The 14746-nt window shown below is 46.6% G+C and overlaps 2 protein-coding genes across 2 annotated transcripts in view; both read right to left on the reverse strand.

Annotated features, from left to right (window-relative positions):
- LOC146356187 (uncharacterized) overlaps positions 1-14746 on the reverse strand; it is a 30100-nt gene that overhangs the window by 6461 nt on the left and 8893 nt on the right. Inside the window, exons 5-7 of the mRNA XM_084830033.1 lie at positions 12078-12870; positions 9358-9406; positions 507-618 (exon numbers count right to left, since the gene is read on the reverse strand). Of these exons, the coding sequence (XP_084686159.1) occupies positions 507-618; positions 9358-9406; positions 12078-12870 (954 nt within the window). The remainder of the gene's footprint in view (positions 1-506; positions 619-9357; positions 9407-12077; positions 12871-14746) is intronic.
- LOC146356188 (zinc finger and SCAN domain-containing protein 31-like) lies at positions 617-12073 on the reverse strand. Its single transcript, XM_084831854.1, has 2 exons — positions 4700-12073; positions 617-1410 (listed from the first exon to the last, which is right to left on the reverse strand). The coding sequence occupies exon 2, from the start codon at positions 1211-1213 to the stop codon at positions 800-802; it is 414 nt and encodes a 137-aa protein (XP_084687980.1). The 5' UTR covers positions 1214-1410; positions 4700-12073; the 3' UTR covers positions 617-799.

Raw genomic sequence — 14746 nt, forward strand, 5'->3', positions numbered from 1 at the left:
GTCTGTACGTATGTAAGCGAAAGAGGGGCACACTAGCTAAGTGGACAACTTATAGTTTTTGTTTGTCATTTTAATGTATCCTCTGTTCATTCCCTTATCTTATTTGTTTTGTTGACGTATGAATAAGTTAGTCTAGTTAATTATTTGGCTGGTGCCGTGTATTTTGAGGGGTCTGACTAAGGTCTAAGGGAGGGGATTTCTCCCCACATGACCTAACCACTTGGTGACGCTCTCCAGAGTTAAAATCCGAACCTGGAAAAGTGGGGTGAAGTGAATCAAGTCCCAGTGGGGAAGAAGGAAGTATTGCATGTGCATTAACCATGGAAGGAGCAATCCTATGGCCCCTCACCATTGTCTGAGGGGCCATAGGATACTGAGGATTCCCCCATCCGAGGCTGGAGATGGCACTCCGACCTTGGAAGGCGGAATTGGATATCTGTCCTCACCCACCCACTGCGCCCTGTGAATCCTCGCCCTCCCATCACAGCCTGTGAATCCTCACCCACCTCGGTCACCCTCCTGCACAATCCACCTGAATAGCGGCCTCTCTCTGGGATCCAACGGAGCATCCTCTGCCTTGTGGAACCCGGTGCCCACATCTGCCAATGGCCCCTGCATCTGAAACAACCACGAGGATCCCAAGAAACAGAGAGGGAGAGGGATAAGAAAAAGAATGGTACAGGCAAAGGCTTGAAAGCATTGGTGGGCTGGGGGTCCTCCCTGGATGGTCTCCAGAAAATGTAGGGCAACTAGTAGGGATTTTTAAAGATATCTTGGACATGTTCTCAGTCCCTTGGAACTACCAGGACAAAGAACCTACCTGTTCTTCCCACTTTTTGTCCTCTGCTTGACTCAGGAGGAAAATTTCTGCCAGGGCCACCGCTTGGGAACTGGTCTCGGGTTCACATTCTCTTACCCAGCTCTCCATCTCCGATGGGAGGACGGCCAGGAACTGTTCCAGGATCACCAGGTCCAGGATCTGATTCTTTGTGTGCCTCTCTGGCTTCAGCCACTGATGGCAGAGATCGTGGAGTCGGCTGCAAACCTCTCGGGGCCCCTCGGCCTCCTGGTAGCAGAACTGCCTGAAGTGCTGGCATTGTACATCTAAGCTGAGGGTGTCTCCACCCAGGATCCTGTGCACTGTTCTTTCCCAGAATTCCCCACTGTTCCCAGCCTGGATGGCATCAGAGCCAGTTAAGTCTGGCTCTTTCATCTTCTACTGGGCAGCAAAGCAGCCTCCAACAGGACCAAATCACCTCCTTGCCCTGCTACCAAGCGCTTTCTTAAAGCCCAAAGCAGTGAGGCTGAGAAGTCCCGCAAAGCCAAAACAGTGCTCTGACCTGTGAATGCACTCTCCAGCTAGGAGTGTATTTTAAATTCAAATTCCAGCTACCAAGTGGATATTCTGCCCTGGAGGAAAAAAAGGCAAATGCTAAGTGTTAAAGAACAACTATTTATTTACTTAAATTTATGGAGGGAGCAATCCTATGTGGATCGAAAGTCACCTCTGACCCCGGGGGTGACCGCCTATCCAGCGCAGGATGGGAGGAGTGCATCTCCTCCTCACTCCCCCCGTCCTACTTTTGCGGCTAGATGGCCGATTTTGGATGCCTAGCCGCGGGACCTCAGGGCACAGGAAGCAGCAGCCGGACGACACATAGGATGTGTCAGAGCGGCATTTCCGACCTCCCTGCCCTAGTGCGCTTCTGGGAATGCCCCATTTTTGCTGCTCCATGCTGTTCTTACGAGCACAGAGCCGATCCACGCTGCCCACAAGGTGGCGTGGGAGGGGTGGGGGGGCCGGTTCTCCAGGAACTGACCTATCCTATGGCTGTCTAGCTGCTGACTGGCAGCCATAGGATTGCGCCCTTATTTATTTCTGTTTGAATGTATTAGACACTTTTCTCTAAAACAAAAGACTCAAACTGTCTTATAGCAGGGGTTAAAACGTGCAAAGAGCTAAAACCATTTAAAACAGCTAAAAACAACTGAAAATGCCAAGAGCTGGTGAAACAACTACATTAAGCAGCCCCATCATATGCTGTCGAAAGCCTGGGAGTAGAGAGAAGTCTTAACCTGGCACCGAAAAGATGCCAATGTTGGTGTCAGGAGGGCCTCACTGCATAATTGGGGTGCCACAACCGAGAAGGCCCTTCTTGCCATCCTCTGAACTGTTTTCAGAGGAGGCACTCTAAGGATTTTTTAAAAAAGATTTTTTCCACCCTCTTTTTAGGGCACATTGCCCTTACCACAGAGCTTACAATATTCTAAAAGATGTGAAAAAGCAATTACAATTTCAAGAATTAAACAGCAAAATTATTAAAACAAAAACAAACAGCTGGTGAGAGCCAGTGTGGTATAGCAGTTAGAGTCTTGGACTGGGATGCGGGAGATCTGGGTTCTAGTCCTCATTCGGCCATGAAGCTCAGTGGGTGACTTTGTGCCAGTCACTGACTCCCAGCCTCTCCTACCTCACAGGGTTGTTGTGAAGGGAGGAAGAGGGCCATGTAAGCAATCTTGGGTTCCTTGCAAGAGGAAAAAGGGTAGGATATAAATATAATAAGAAAGAAAGAAAGAAAGAAAGAAAGAGGTAGGCTTTTAAGGGCTGGGCCATAGGGTTATACATTAAGGGCGCAATCCTATGCATGTTTAGACAGCGAAAAGGCCTACAACTTTTAGCATTCCCCAGCCAGCCATGCTGGGAGTTGTAGGCCTTTTCTCTGTTTAAACATGCATAGGATTGTGCCCTGATTGTGCTAAACTAGTTCCTTCCTATCCAACAGCATCAAGAATCCTAGGCCAGCAGCCTGAGAGTCACCACCAGATTAATGCCAGGAGGGTCAACAAGAAAACAGCCAAGAAAACAGGAAAGAAACTGGGAGTTAACGCTGGCTAAGTGAGCCAACTTAGTGTCTGTTACTGAGACCTGGGTGGAGACAGGGAGCAGAATCCTAGCAGTGTCTCTCACCCTTTTCAGACCAGAATCATTGGGGTTAGTGTAACCTACCTCACAGGGTTGTTGTAAGGATCAAATGCAGAGGAGGAAAACCATGATGTGAGCCATCTTGGGTTCCTTGCAAGTGGAAAAATGGTGGGATAGAAATGGGAGTTGTAGGATGTTTTCCCCATCTAAACATGCATAGGATTGTGTCCTTAATAGCATAGAACTACAATGACCAGAAAAACTACAAGAATCTGAAAATGTTGATGGGAATGTAATGTTGTAACATGGCCCTAAATTATGAAATACATCATTTTATCATCCATTGACATACACATGCAAAGTTGCAAGTGATTCAAAAAGACACGTTTCAAGGAGACAACCATCTGAGAGTGGGGCATTGCTCCTGCTATTAAACATTAATTAGGGTGATTCAAAAGAACTTGTTGAAAAATATTATTAGAAATGGGAATGTACTGGAATACCCGTCAGTCACCTTGAAACACGTCTTTTTCGAATCACTGGTCTCTAATTACAATTTGTCATTTCATATGTTTATATCACTGGTGGATGATTATAGAATTATGTCTTTCATAATTTAGGGACGTATGCATACAATTACATCCCCATTTTTTTTTTCAGATCCTTGTGGTTTTCCCACTTATTGGACTTCTGGATCAGTAGAAGGCAGCTTCCTATGTTGCTATTACGGGAATTAAAGAATTAAAAGGAAGGACTTCTTCACACAGTAAAGAGTTAAACTATGGAATTGGCTACCACAAGGCATGGTGATGGCCACCAATCTGGATGGCTTGAAAAGGGGATTGGACAAATTCCTGGAGGAGAAGGCTATCTATGGCTACGAGTCCTGGTGGCTCTATGCTTCCTCCAGTATTAGAGGCAGGATGCCTCTGTACAGCAGCTGCTGGGAACATGGGTGGGAGGGTGCTGTTGCACTCATGTCCTGCTTGTGGGTTTTGTGTGGGAAGCTGGTTGGCCACAGTGCGAACAGAATGCTGGACTAGATGGACCTTGGTCTGATCCAGCAGGGCTCTTCCTATGTTCTTAAAGACCAAAGCATCTGAAGGGTGCCAGGTTTTCAGAGGGCAGGGGTGTCTTTCTCCCCACCCTCCCTGGAGCTACTACGTCCTGCTCCCAGGGTGTTGCACAGGCATCTGGAATGGGTTGGCTGCTTGGAGCATCTCCGTCTAGGTCAATCTTTCCCCAGCCTGGGTCCCTCCGGATGCTTCGAACTACAACTCCCAGCATTCATACACACACACACACACACACACTTCATGTCCATGCATTGAAACTGAGATATTCAAATCTATGTTGGTACATTTTTCGGTCTTTTCCTCTGTTTTGTTTTGCTGAAATTTTACAATAAAAATGAATTAATTATAACGATGACAACGACGACGACAACTCCCAGCACTCCTGAGCGCTGGCCATGCCAGCCAGGGCTGATGGGAGTTGAAGTCTAAACCATCTGGAGAGATCTGGTTGTGGGGAAGTCTGCCGTATAGGGTGAAGGGAGGAGAGGGGAAGAACTCGCTTCTTCTGCTCAGCCCCACCTTTGAACAGCAGCTGCCTCCCTGCCTTTCTCCCCCATTCTCTGGCTGTGCTTTGAGGATGGGGGTGTCTCCAGCTGGGGGACCCCCCACCCAGCTAATTTTTCTGCGCTCTTCCCACCAACCCTGCAGTGCAGTCCTGCCTCTGCACCCACCCCTCCCCCCAAAGGCCCTCAGGACTCACCAGATGCCCCCCTTGCATGGGAAAGACAAAGGGCTCCTTGTGCCCCCCAGAGGAGGAGGAGGCCGGGCAGGAAGCTACTGTCACACAGCCCACAGGAATCCCTACTTCCCAGGTGCCTTTCTAGGAATCCAGCCCCTCTCTGACTTTAACCCTTAGACCACCCTTCTCCCACCCCCAAAGCCTGGTACCCTCCAGATGGGTTGAACTGCAAATGGCATCATGTTATATATTGCCTATATTTCCTGGGCGGGCTGCTCGCTCTCTGGCTCTCTGTCTGTTGTATTTAATTTACTTCTTTCAACTTTATGTAATCCACCTAAAGAATGACTGTTATTGGGTGGATCCAAAAAGAAGTAAATGAACATAAAAAGGGTGTGTGTGTCTCCCACCTCTTCTTGGAAGCAGGACGGCTCCTGCAGGCTTGTCTAAATTTTGCAAAGAGACGCCCTACTCCCCCAAAACTCTTCTTGGGCACTGCAACATCGCTTTAATAAGGGTTTGTTTTTCTGGCCTGGCAAGGATACAGGGTCTTTTGCAGACTGGTACCGCTTACAATCCCCATCACTTCCTGGCATATAGAAGGGGAAGAAATGGAAGCAGTGACAGATTTTACTTTCTTGGGCTCCAAGATCACCGCAGACAGTGACTGTAGCCATGAAATTAAAAGACGCTTGCTCCTTGGGAGGAAAGCTATGGCAAACCTAGACAGCCTAGTAAGAAGCAGAGACATCTCCTTGCCGACAAAGTCCGTCTAATCAAAGCTATGGTTTTCCCAGTAGCAACGTATGGCTGTGAGAGCTGGACTATAAGGAAGGCTGAGCGCCGAAGAACTGATGCTTTCGAACTGTGGTGCTGGAGAAGACTCTTACGAGTCCCCTGGACTGCAAGGAGGTCAAATCAGTCAATCCTAAAGGAAATCAACCCTGAGTGCTTGTTGGACGGAGAGATACTGAAGCTGAAGCTCAAATATTTTAGCCACCTAATGCGAAGAGAAAAGTCACTGGAGAAGACCCTGATGCTGGGAAAGATGGAAGGCAAAGGGAGAAGGGGATGGCAGAGGATGAGATGGCTAGATAGCATCACCGATGCAATGAATATGGACTTGAGCACGCTCCGGGAGAGAGCGGAGTACAGGAAGGCCTGGCGTGCTATGGTCCATGGGGTCACGAAGAGTTGGACACGACTTAACTACTGAACAACAACAACAACCGCTTAAAATACTGCTTTGATTCAGAGTTTAGTCCAGGGGTCTCCAACATTTTTGGACCTGTGGGCACATTTGGGAATTTGGGAAAGTGCTGTGGGTACCACCACCACATGCCTAACCAGTGGGCTGCCGCTTTGGCGTCTACCTTTTGTGTCTGTGGAACTTAGGCTGCGTCTTATTCAGCAAAAACTTTTATTTTGTGCCTTTTCGACATCACAACGTCTCTTTAATAAGAGATTGTCTAATTTGGGTAATTGCTGGCGGTGCAATGCAGCTAATGCTTCTTTTAAACTTATGTTTCGGCAAAATCCAGTAGTTGCTTCTTTTGGGCAGGAGGTTATTACAGATATAAATTTTGTCCTGGAACAGTCTTCAACATTCATTGATGTACACGCTCTTTTAAGTTATTTACCTGCTTCATGGAAATTTAACAAACAGGCAGCATAAAAGGATTCTCCGCGCCCTTTTGACAGCTGAAAGACGGATATTACGACATTGGAAGGATAAACATTCATCTCCTCTAATGCAAATGGATCGAGGACCTAACAACGCTTTGAATATTTGAACAGCTGGCATATGGACGCCACCTTCAAATGGATACTTATATGGGTAGTTGGTCCCCTTTTGTTGAAGTTTATGTGTAATTCTTAGAAAGCCGTATTTTCATATATATACACACACTCAAACATTTCATATGTGTGCATTGGAACTGATATATTCAACTTTAATTTTTGTGAACTGCCCAGAGAACTTTGGCTGTTGGGCAGTATAGAAATGAAACAATGACTAAATTAACTTTATAGAGCCACAATTTTTTTTGTTTTGCTGAAATTTTACATTAAAAAAATTAATTGGAAAATAAAATCTTGCAGAGAGACCTATTATGGCAGCCTTCCCCAAACTGGTGCCTTCCAGAAGAGTCTGACTACAGTTCCCATCAGCCCCAGCTGGTGGGAGTTGTAGATGGACATATCTGGAAGGCACCAGGGTCTGGAAGGCTGGTCTATACCCATTCCATATGACCCGAGCATTTCGACTGGGCCTATCCTTCTGAAAATTTTGGCTGGGTGCCAGTAGCATCTTATGCTTTCTTGCTCATTTATTTATTACATTTCAATCTCACCTTTCCTCCATGGAGATCAAGGTGGTTTATATGGTTCTTCCCCACCCCCTTCTTTTCCATTTCATCCTCACAACCGCCCTGCAAGGCAGGCTAGGTTGACAGTAGTTTAGGTGGTAAATTTCATGGCGGAGTGGGGATTTGAGTATGGATCTCCCCAGCCTTAGTCTGACACTCTATCCCCGGGTGCAGAAACACACGTTTGGGGGCCAAATCTGGCCCTCCGGGGTTCCCCAAAAGACCGCATCCCGTTTCCCCTGACCTTTGGCAGTTTCCCAGCTTTTGTGCGATCCCCCCTGCCCATACATACATTTTAAAAGGTGGAAGTGACTCTCTTAAGGTTTAGTTACTGGCAGTAAAACTTCATGTAAACTATGCTGGCATTAGGAGTATTTTGGGAATTCATGCCCCACCTCTTTTGCCTTTGGTCACGCCAACCACTGGAATGCGGCCCACGAGAAAATGGAATTTGGCCCTTGGGCTGAAATAGATTCAACACCCCTGCTCTAACCACTCCATAAATTAATGGCACAACAACAGCCAGTGTGGTTGTAGCGGCTAGGGTGTTTGGCTGGGACTCAGGAGACCCGAGTTCAACTCCCACTCAGCCATGAAGCTGAATGGGTGACTTTGGGCCAGTCACTGATTCTCTGCTGATAACCTACCTCACATGGCTGTTGCGAGGATAAAATGGAGGGGAGGAGGGCTGTGTAAGCCACCTTGGGTTCCTTGCAAGAGGGCAAAAGGCAGGATATAAATGTAACATTAATAATAATAACAACAACAACAAACCAGGGGCTGTATCAACATGTGTTCCAGCCCAAGAGAAAGAGCACACAGCTTCCAAAAAATAAAGTTTGTCAAATTTGCAGTGATGGCAAGAAGAGATTTAAAGATTATAATTCTGCATCAAGTTAAAAACAAAGCTAAAAACAAGACAAAACTACTGGACAACCATTGCAGCCTTCATAAGCCAGAAGGAGAAAGCACAGATTTTCTATCATAAGGTCCAAAACTGATGTCACAAGAAAGGCATGATTTTGGAACCTTAATTTTTTTTTAAATAGCAGCTGTGAGCTCTCTATCTCAATAAGAGCTGCTGCTGCAGTGTGTGTGTGTGTGTGTGTGTGTGTGTGTGTAGGTGGGGTTTAACTTTCCCCCACCTGTTTTCCTGATAATCCCTTCCCATCAAAGCTACTATCTGCACTGGGAAGAAAAATGTATGGGCATTTTTTTCCTCCCAAGGAAAATACCAGCAAGGTGTGGTTGCAATTCCTGTCAGGAAAACAGAATAGAGGGGAAGAGTTAATCCCCTCCCATGCTATGGTTTTGATGTGGATTGGGGTCCCCCCCTTCCCCCCATACACTCTGTTTAGTTTTTAGATAGTTTTTATCATAATGTTGTATTTTGTCTTGCTGCATAATGTTGTTGCTTGTATTTTTATGTACTGATTGAACTGCCCAGAGAACTTCAGCTACTGGGTGGTAAAGAAATGAAATAATAATATTTAAACTAGGGCTTGGGGAACAAGTGATGTTTGAAATCACTAGGATTCTCCAAAGTATGCCTAATTCCTGTTCACGTTTGCAATTGCTGCCTGCTTTGCACAAACAGGAGATTTGCACAAATCAAACAGTAATCGAACAGGAGATTTGCACAAATCCCAAGATTTGCACAAATGTCCTAATTTGTGCAATTTTCCTCCATAGGCTAAAGCCGGGCCGATTCAGTCTACTGAGGGAATTTGCGCAAGCGGGAGAATTTGCACAAATCGAACTGGGAATCGGGAACGAGACGAATGCAAGCCTGCGTTCGACAATTTGCAAAAAATGTTGGTGGACATGTGCTCACATTTGGGGCTTTGAACAGGGCATGCTCGCAAACATCCCTAGTTTAAACAGATGGTTTCAACAGTTATTTTAACATCATGTAAAAAACAAAGATCAACGTATTCGTCTTCCTCCATCCCTTCCTTCTCCTCCCACATTTCTGTTCCCTGTACAGGTTTTAGGTGTTTGTCCCTAATACATTTACCAATGAAAATATTAACACCAGGGATAAAGTATCAGAACAATATTCAGAACAATATTCATTGCCATACGTGATTCCCTTTACTGATATTTGCTTTTGCTGGGGCTCCAACATTTGGGTGATGAACCAGTTGGATTAAAAAGGCTCTCCCAGTGTTTGTTGGACATCCTATGTTCATGGCACCCTTTGCCAACCTTGTGCCCTGCAGATGTGCTAAACTTCAACTTCCATCTGGTCCAGCCCGCGTGGCCAACTGTCAAGAATGCTGGGAGTTGTAGTCTAAAACATCTGGAGGGCACCTGGTTGGGGAAGGCTAGTTTAAAGATATTGAGCTGGAGCCAGACGAAGCTTTGAAAATACCCATGGTTAAGGTCAAGAATGGAGCAAAGGAAGCCATGATGGACTTGGTTCCACATGGGTACATACAGCCCTTATGTTGATACAGTGAAGGCTTCAAGCAAACCTATGTATCTGTCAGAGTTGGACATATTATGAAATTAATTATGAAATTAATTAATGTGTTTAGAAGACTTAAGTGAAGCCACACTCACTGGCACCCTAGGCAGGGCCCTTGCCCTGGTGTACCCCTACAGCCCCCTGCGGGAGGGGTCTGTCTACTCCATTCCTCTGAGTGGAGCTGCCCTGCAGAACGGGAGAGGGACAATGCATGTAACTGTGTCCCTTGGCCTACTATCCCCCCTGGCTTCAAACCACATGGGCTGCGAAGTTATGCACGGGTTAGGAAAGTCTGCCCTTAGCAGCTGAAGATACTACTGCAGGGTTCAACCACAGGGACACATGAGAATTAATTGAAATTAATTAATGTGTTTAGAAGAAGAAGAAGAAGAAGAAGAAGAAGAAGAAAAAGAAGAAGAAGAAGAAGAAGAAGAAGGAGGAGGAGGAGAAGAAGAAGAAGAAGAAGAAGAAGAAAAAACCAGGGGCATACTCCTGGGGTCCCCTTAGTAGGCATGCCAGGTTTCACACTCTTGGCACTGACAGATGGACAGATGCATGTCAATCTGGTTTTCACATAATGCTAGCCCATGGTTTGTTCAAACCATGGTTTGTTGCCCTACTCAGGGTTTGTCGGGCAGACAAACAAACCATGTTAGTTTTCTCAGTCGCTGGGTTGCTTATTTCCCTTCTACTTTGCCAACCCACTCCCTCCCTGTATCTCAACTGCCTTTGCAGCACTGTAATAATGGCATATAACGAGGCTGGGGTTTTGTTTATTGCTCTTGTCTGCTGCCTCTGTAGCCTGGAGAACCAACCCATGAACAACCCACAATTCTGGGTTTGCATGTGATGACAAGCCATGGTTTAAACAATACAGAGTTCACAACCTAACAACAAACCATGGGTTCTCTATGTGAGTTGTTCATGGTTGACAATCCATAGTTAACCCATAGGTCTGGGTTTGCACATAATGACCATGGTTAATTAAACCATGGTTTGTCGTTATGTGTGAACCCAGCAGTCCTCTTTTATTTTAGATTCATGTATTATTAACATTTATATACTGCCTTATTTGCTAAAAAGCCATCAAGGTCATGTGCAACCCATTGAAATCAATGTGAGAAACATTACGAGTCCCACTGATTTCATTCAGAACTAAGTGCAACTAAGGGTGCAATCCTATGCATGTTTAGACAGAGAAAAGGCCTACAAGTCCCAGTATGCCCCAGCCATGGCTGGCTGGGGCATGCTGGTAGGCCTTTTCTCTGTCTAAACATGTGTAGGATTGCGCGCTAAGTTAGTTATAATTGGTAGGTTCCAGACTGACTATGTTTTGTGAAGCCAGAGTATAGGTTTAATATGGGTTGTTGTTGAATTGTGGGTTGCTGTGTTGTGTAAAACAAGACACATTAACAAACCATAATTCGTTAACCATGAACAACCCACAGTTCACAACCCAGCAACAAAACATGGTTTCTCTTCATGGATTGTTCATGGTTAAAAAAACATGGGTTGTTAGCACGGCTGGATTCACACAACTCAACAACCCACAATTCAACAATATCAGCCCATACTCAACCCATACTCAATCCATACTCTGGCTTGTCATGTTGTATGAACTCAGTCATTATCTTTACATTTAAAACATACTTAACACAAAGTGCAAAGGGCAGGCACTCCCTTAAATACAGCTGTCCCCCATCTCTTTTACACAGAAAGGAATATATCTGCTAAGATGGAGTCTGCTGTTCACACACATTTGCATCCTATAAAAAAAGCGAGGCATACTTCTCCTTTTCTCAGAACTACTGTTTTTACTTCTGTACAAATGGACACATGACTTAACACTTAAAGCAAATGCGATGAATCAACCGCGGCTTCTTTAATTCGGCGAGAGCCCTTGTTCTCACACTTGCTAATTGGGAAGCTGATGCAAACATTTAAACGTTCCTGTATGAAACTATGATGCAGACCTGATACCCTCCAGATGTTTTGGACTTCAGCTCCCAGTAACCCTAGCTAGGCTGGCAAATGGTCAGGAAAGCCAAGAGTTGTAATCCAAAACATCTGAAGATCACCAGGTTGGGAAAGGCTGCTGTATCAGGTTGGTTGAAAGGCATGGTCAATCGACAAACTTTTTCAGGCCTGGAATGGCTCCAGAACTAAACCAAAAGTGTAAAAGCAGGAGAGCATCCAAAATAGACCCATGAATGAAAGGGAAACGTCTCAAGATGCTAGAACAAAGATTTTATTTGTTCAAAAGCCCAACACCAGTGAATTTTAGTAGGAGACATTATTACAGGAAAGTCTGCAGATGTTTTTATAACCCCTTGAAGGCCTTAAAACAAAACTAGGCTGAAACAGGTTGGGCTTTTTTACACATAAAACTTTTGTTCCAGCATTTTGGGACGTTTCCCCTCCATTCATGGTTCAGAACTCAACCAAAACCAAAACCATGTAATGCACTGATTCTCGGTTTTCTTCCCCCTGTGAAATACAGTGGGTGCGCTAATATGGCTTTTCTCCGGTGTGGGGTCTTTCCTTTCTCCGTCTCGTAAGACGCTAGTTCAAGCAAAAGGTTTGGCCCGAGTCAGACTGTTCCGTCGGCAGCTTCTCTGCGCTGTGATTCCTCCGGTGCCTTATCAAGTGCGACTTGCTAATGAAGCCCTTCTCGCACACGGCGCACTTGTACGGTTTCTCCCCTGTGTGGGTCCGCCCATGCGCCAAGAGATTCGAAGTGCTGCTGAAACTTTTCCCGCAGGCGCAGCACTGGTACGGCTTCTCGCCCGTGTGCGTCCGCTCGTGGAGAATGAGGTGTGAGCTCTGGATGAAGGTCTTCCCACAGTACGAGCACTCATACGGTTTCTCCCCCGTGTGGGTCCGCTCGTGCGTTACCAGGTGTGACCTGCGGCTGAAGGTCTTCCCACAGTAAGAACACTGGTACGGTTTCCCCCCGGCGTGGATCCGCTGATGTCCCAGGAGTTGCTCCTTGCAAGCAAGGGCTTTCCTCTCCTGGTACGCATGCGGGAGCTCCAGGATTTCAACCTGTTCATATTTTACAAGGCCTGAGCCCTCCTCAAAGCTTTCCCCAGATCCACTGGGTGCCCCTTGTGGTGACCGCTGCAGAGGGATTCCATCAAAAGACTTCTCACCGACCCCGCAAGGAACAGACTCCCCTGCCCTGTTTTTTGGGTGGCTCCCTTGCTGCCTTGGTTGTTCGCTCTGATCCTCGAAGGCTTCCCCCTCTTTGTGGGTCTTGAAAAGGCTTTTGATCGCTCTTCTTGGGGATGGTTCCGCTTGCTCAAGCCTCGCGGGGGGACTGTTTAGCTCCTCACACTCGCTCACTTGCATGTAATCTGTCAAAATTAGAAAGACCATGAAAAAGCTGTTTCCATACCTCAGCTGAATTGTCTGCGGCCGTCACTGATGTTTCATGGGTGGTTGCAGCCGTTTTACATTTTGTATGTTTTCATTCTATTGTAAGTGGTCCTGAATCTTTTTTTGAGAAAGGCGTCTAAGGGAGCAGTCCTGTGGTCCCTGGGCGAATGTCCCAGGGACCACAGAATTGTTCGGAGCCCCCCTTCTGAGGTCAGAGACAGTGCTCCAACCTCGGAAGGAGGAGTCGGAGATCAGACCCCTCTTTGCAGCAGACGTGGAAAGAACTGCACCGGCTGCTGTCAGGGTTGGATCGGAGCCCAGAGAGCCCCAACGCAGTTCTGATTCTGAGGAAGAGATAGAAACAGCGGGAGAGGAACCCGCACGCTGTTCAGAGGCGCAGCCAGGGGGAGAGCCCCTCCCAGTACACATTCCTGAGAGTGATAGTGACTCTGGCAGGGAGAGGGAGGCGTGACAGCAGTTTCTGGACGCTAGGCTCCGGCGCAGCATCAAGTGGGAGATGGCGGGCGCTGAGAGGAGCCACTCAGCCTGCTTAGCGCGACAACAACAGCGGCGCCCTGATGCCCCACGGGAAAGGGGTGGACTCTCTCCTCCAAGCCCATAAGTTCAGAGGTTTCCCGCCTTCCCCTCCAAATGGAGATCAACTGATTCCTAAGGCTAGAACCCCCGAGTAGGCAGCTTTCTTAAATCTCACTTGTAGGAGCAAGCAATTAGCATCTGTAAGCGTCATTAGGTTGAATGGGAATAAAGCTTTGGAAATAGCCCTATTGTCTGCGTGTTGATTCTGGCTACCTGAGGATCTCAGAAGGCAGCACGGGTGACCTCTCGACAGCTGCCCTCTGAGGTCTGAAATGTGACCTTGCAAGAGGAGGACAGGGGCTGTTACAGGGGGCCAGAAGGGGAGGAGACTGGAGAGGCCAGGATGCAAGTTATCCTGAGCCTCTTCCAACTTTCTTCCCTCCACCTCTGATGTACCCTCGCTGGATGGGCTAAAAGGCCCTTCTATCAAAATCTGCAGGGCAGAAGGACAGGGAGGTGAAGATTGCTTCCATTGCTCCTTCCACCCTGCATTGGATGATCAGATGCCTCCAGCTTCAGGGGCTTCCAGTCACTGACATTTTAATAAATACTAATACTACAAATAATAATAAATCTTCATGATGGACTGTACGTCATGGGATTAAGGCTGCAGTCATGGAAAAAGTGCTTAGAAGATGATTTTTGTAGCAACTGCTCAGGGACTATGCAATTCTTGCATTTTTTTGGTAAGAGAACTCTAACCGAGAACTGGAGCTACATGGAGAGAGAGACAGAGACAGAGAGAGAGATTACAATACTTCACGGCCTACAAAATCAGAAGCACGAACAGAGAGATCACAACAATTTTAAACAAAAAAAGAAATAGTTGCTGAGGTCAGAACGCAACAATATTTTGAGATTTGTGTAGCAATCAGATGATTCCAGAAGCATGTGGATCGTTCAGAGAAACAGTGCACTGAAAAATGGCTAGGAACATAAAAAATCTGAGGGGGTTACCCTTGTACTTGAGATCCTATGCTTAACTATTGCAGCAATAACTTCCTGACTGTTAGAGCAATACGACAATGGAACCAGTGACCCAGGGAGGTGGTGGGCTCTCCCACACTGGAGGCATTCAAGACGAGGCTGGACAGCCATCTGTCAGGGATGCTCTGACTTGGATTCCTGCATTGAGCAGGGGGTTGGACTAAGTGGCCTTGTAGGCCCCTTCCAACCCTACTATTCTATGATTCTATGAAATAGCAGCCAACAGGATGATGCACCACGAGTGTACAGCAGGGGTGTTGAACCTCAGCC

This window comes from Heloderma suspectum, chromosome 2, assembly GCF_057233095.1.
Source record: "Heloderma suspectum isolate Gila_16-S chromosome 2, 16-S_ref, whole genome shotgun sequence".
Classification (NCBI taxonomy): domain Eukaryota; kingdom Metazoa; phylum Chordata; class Lepidosauria; order Squamata; family Helodermatidae; genus Heloderma; species Heloderma suspectum.

Bases quoted from the DNA above. Each gene is read 5' to 3' on its own strand.
- LOC146356188 (XM_084831854.1), bottom strand. From the start codon at position 1,213: ATGAAAGAGCCAGACTTAACTGGCTCTGATGCCATCCAGGCTGGGAAC.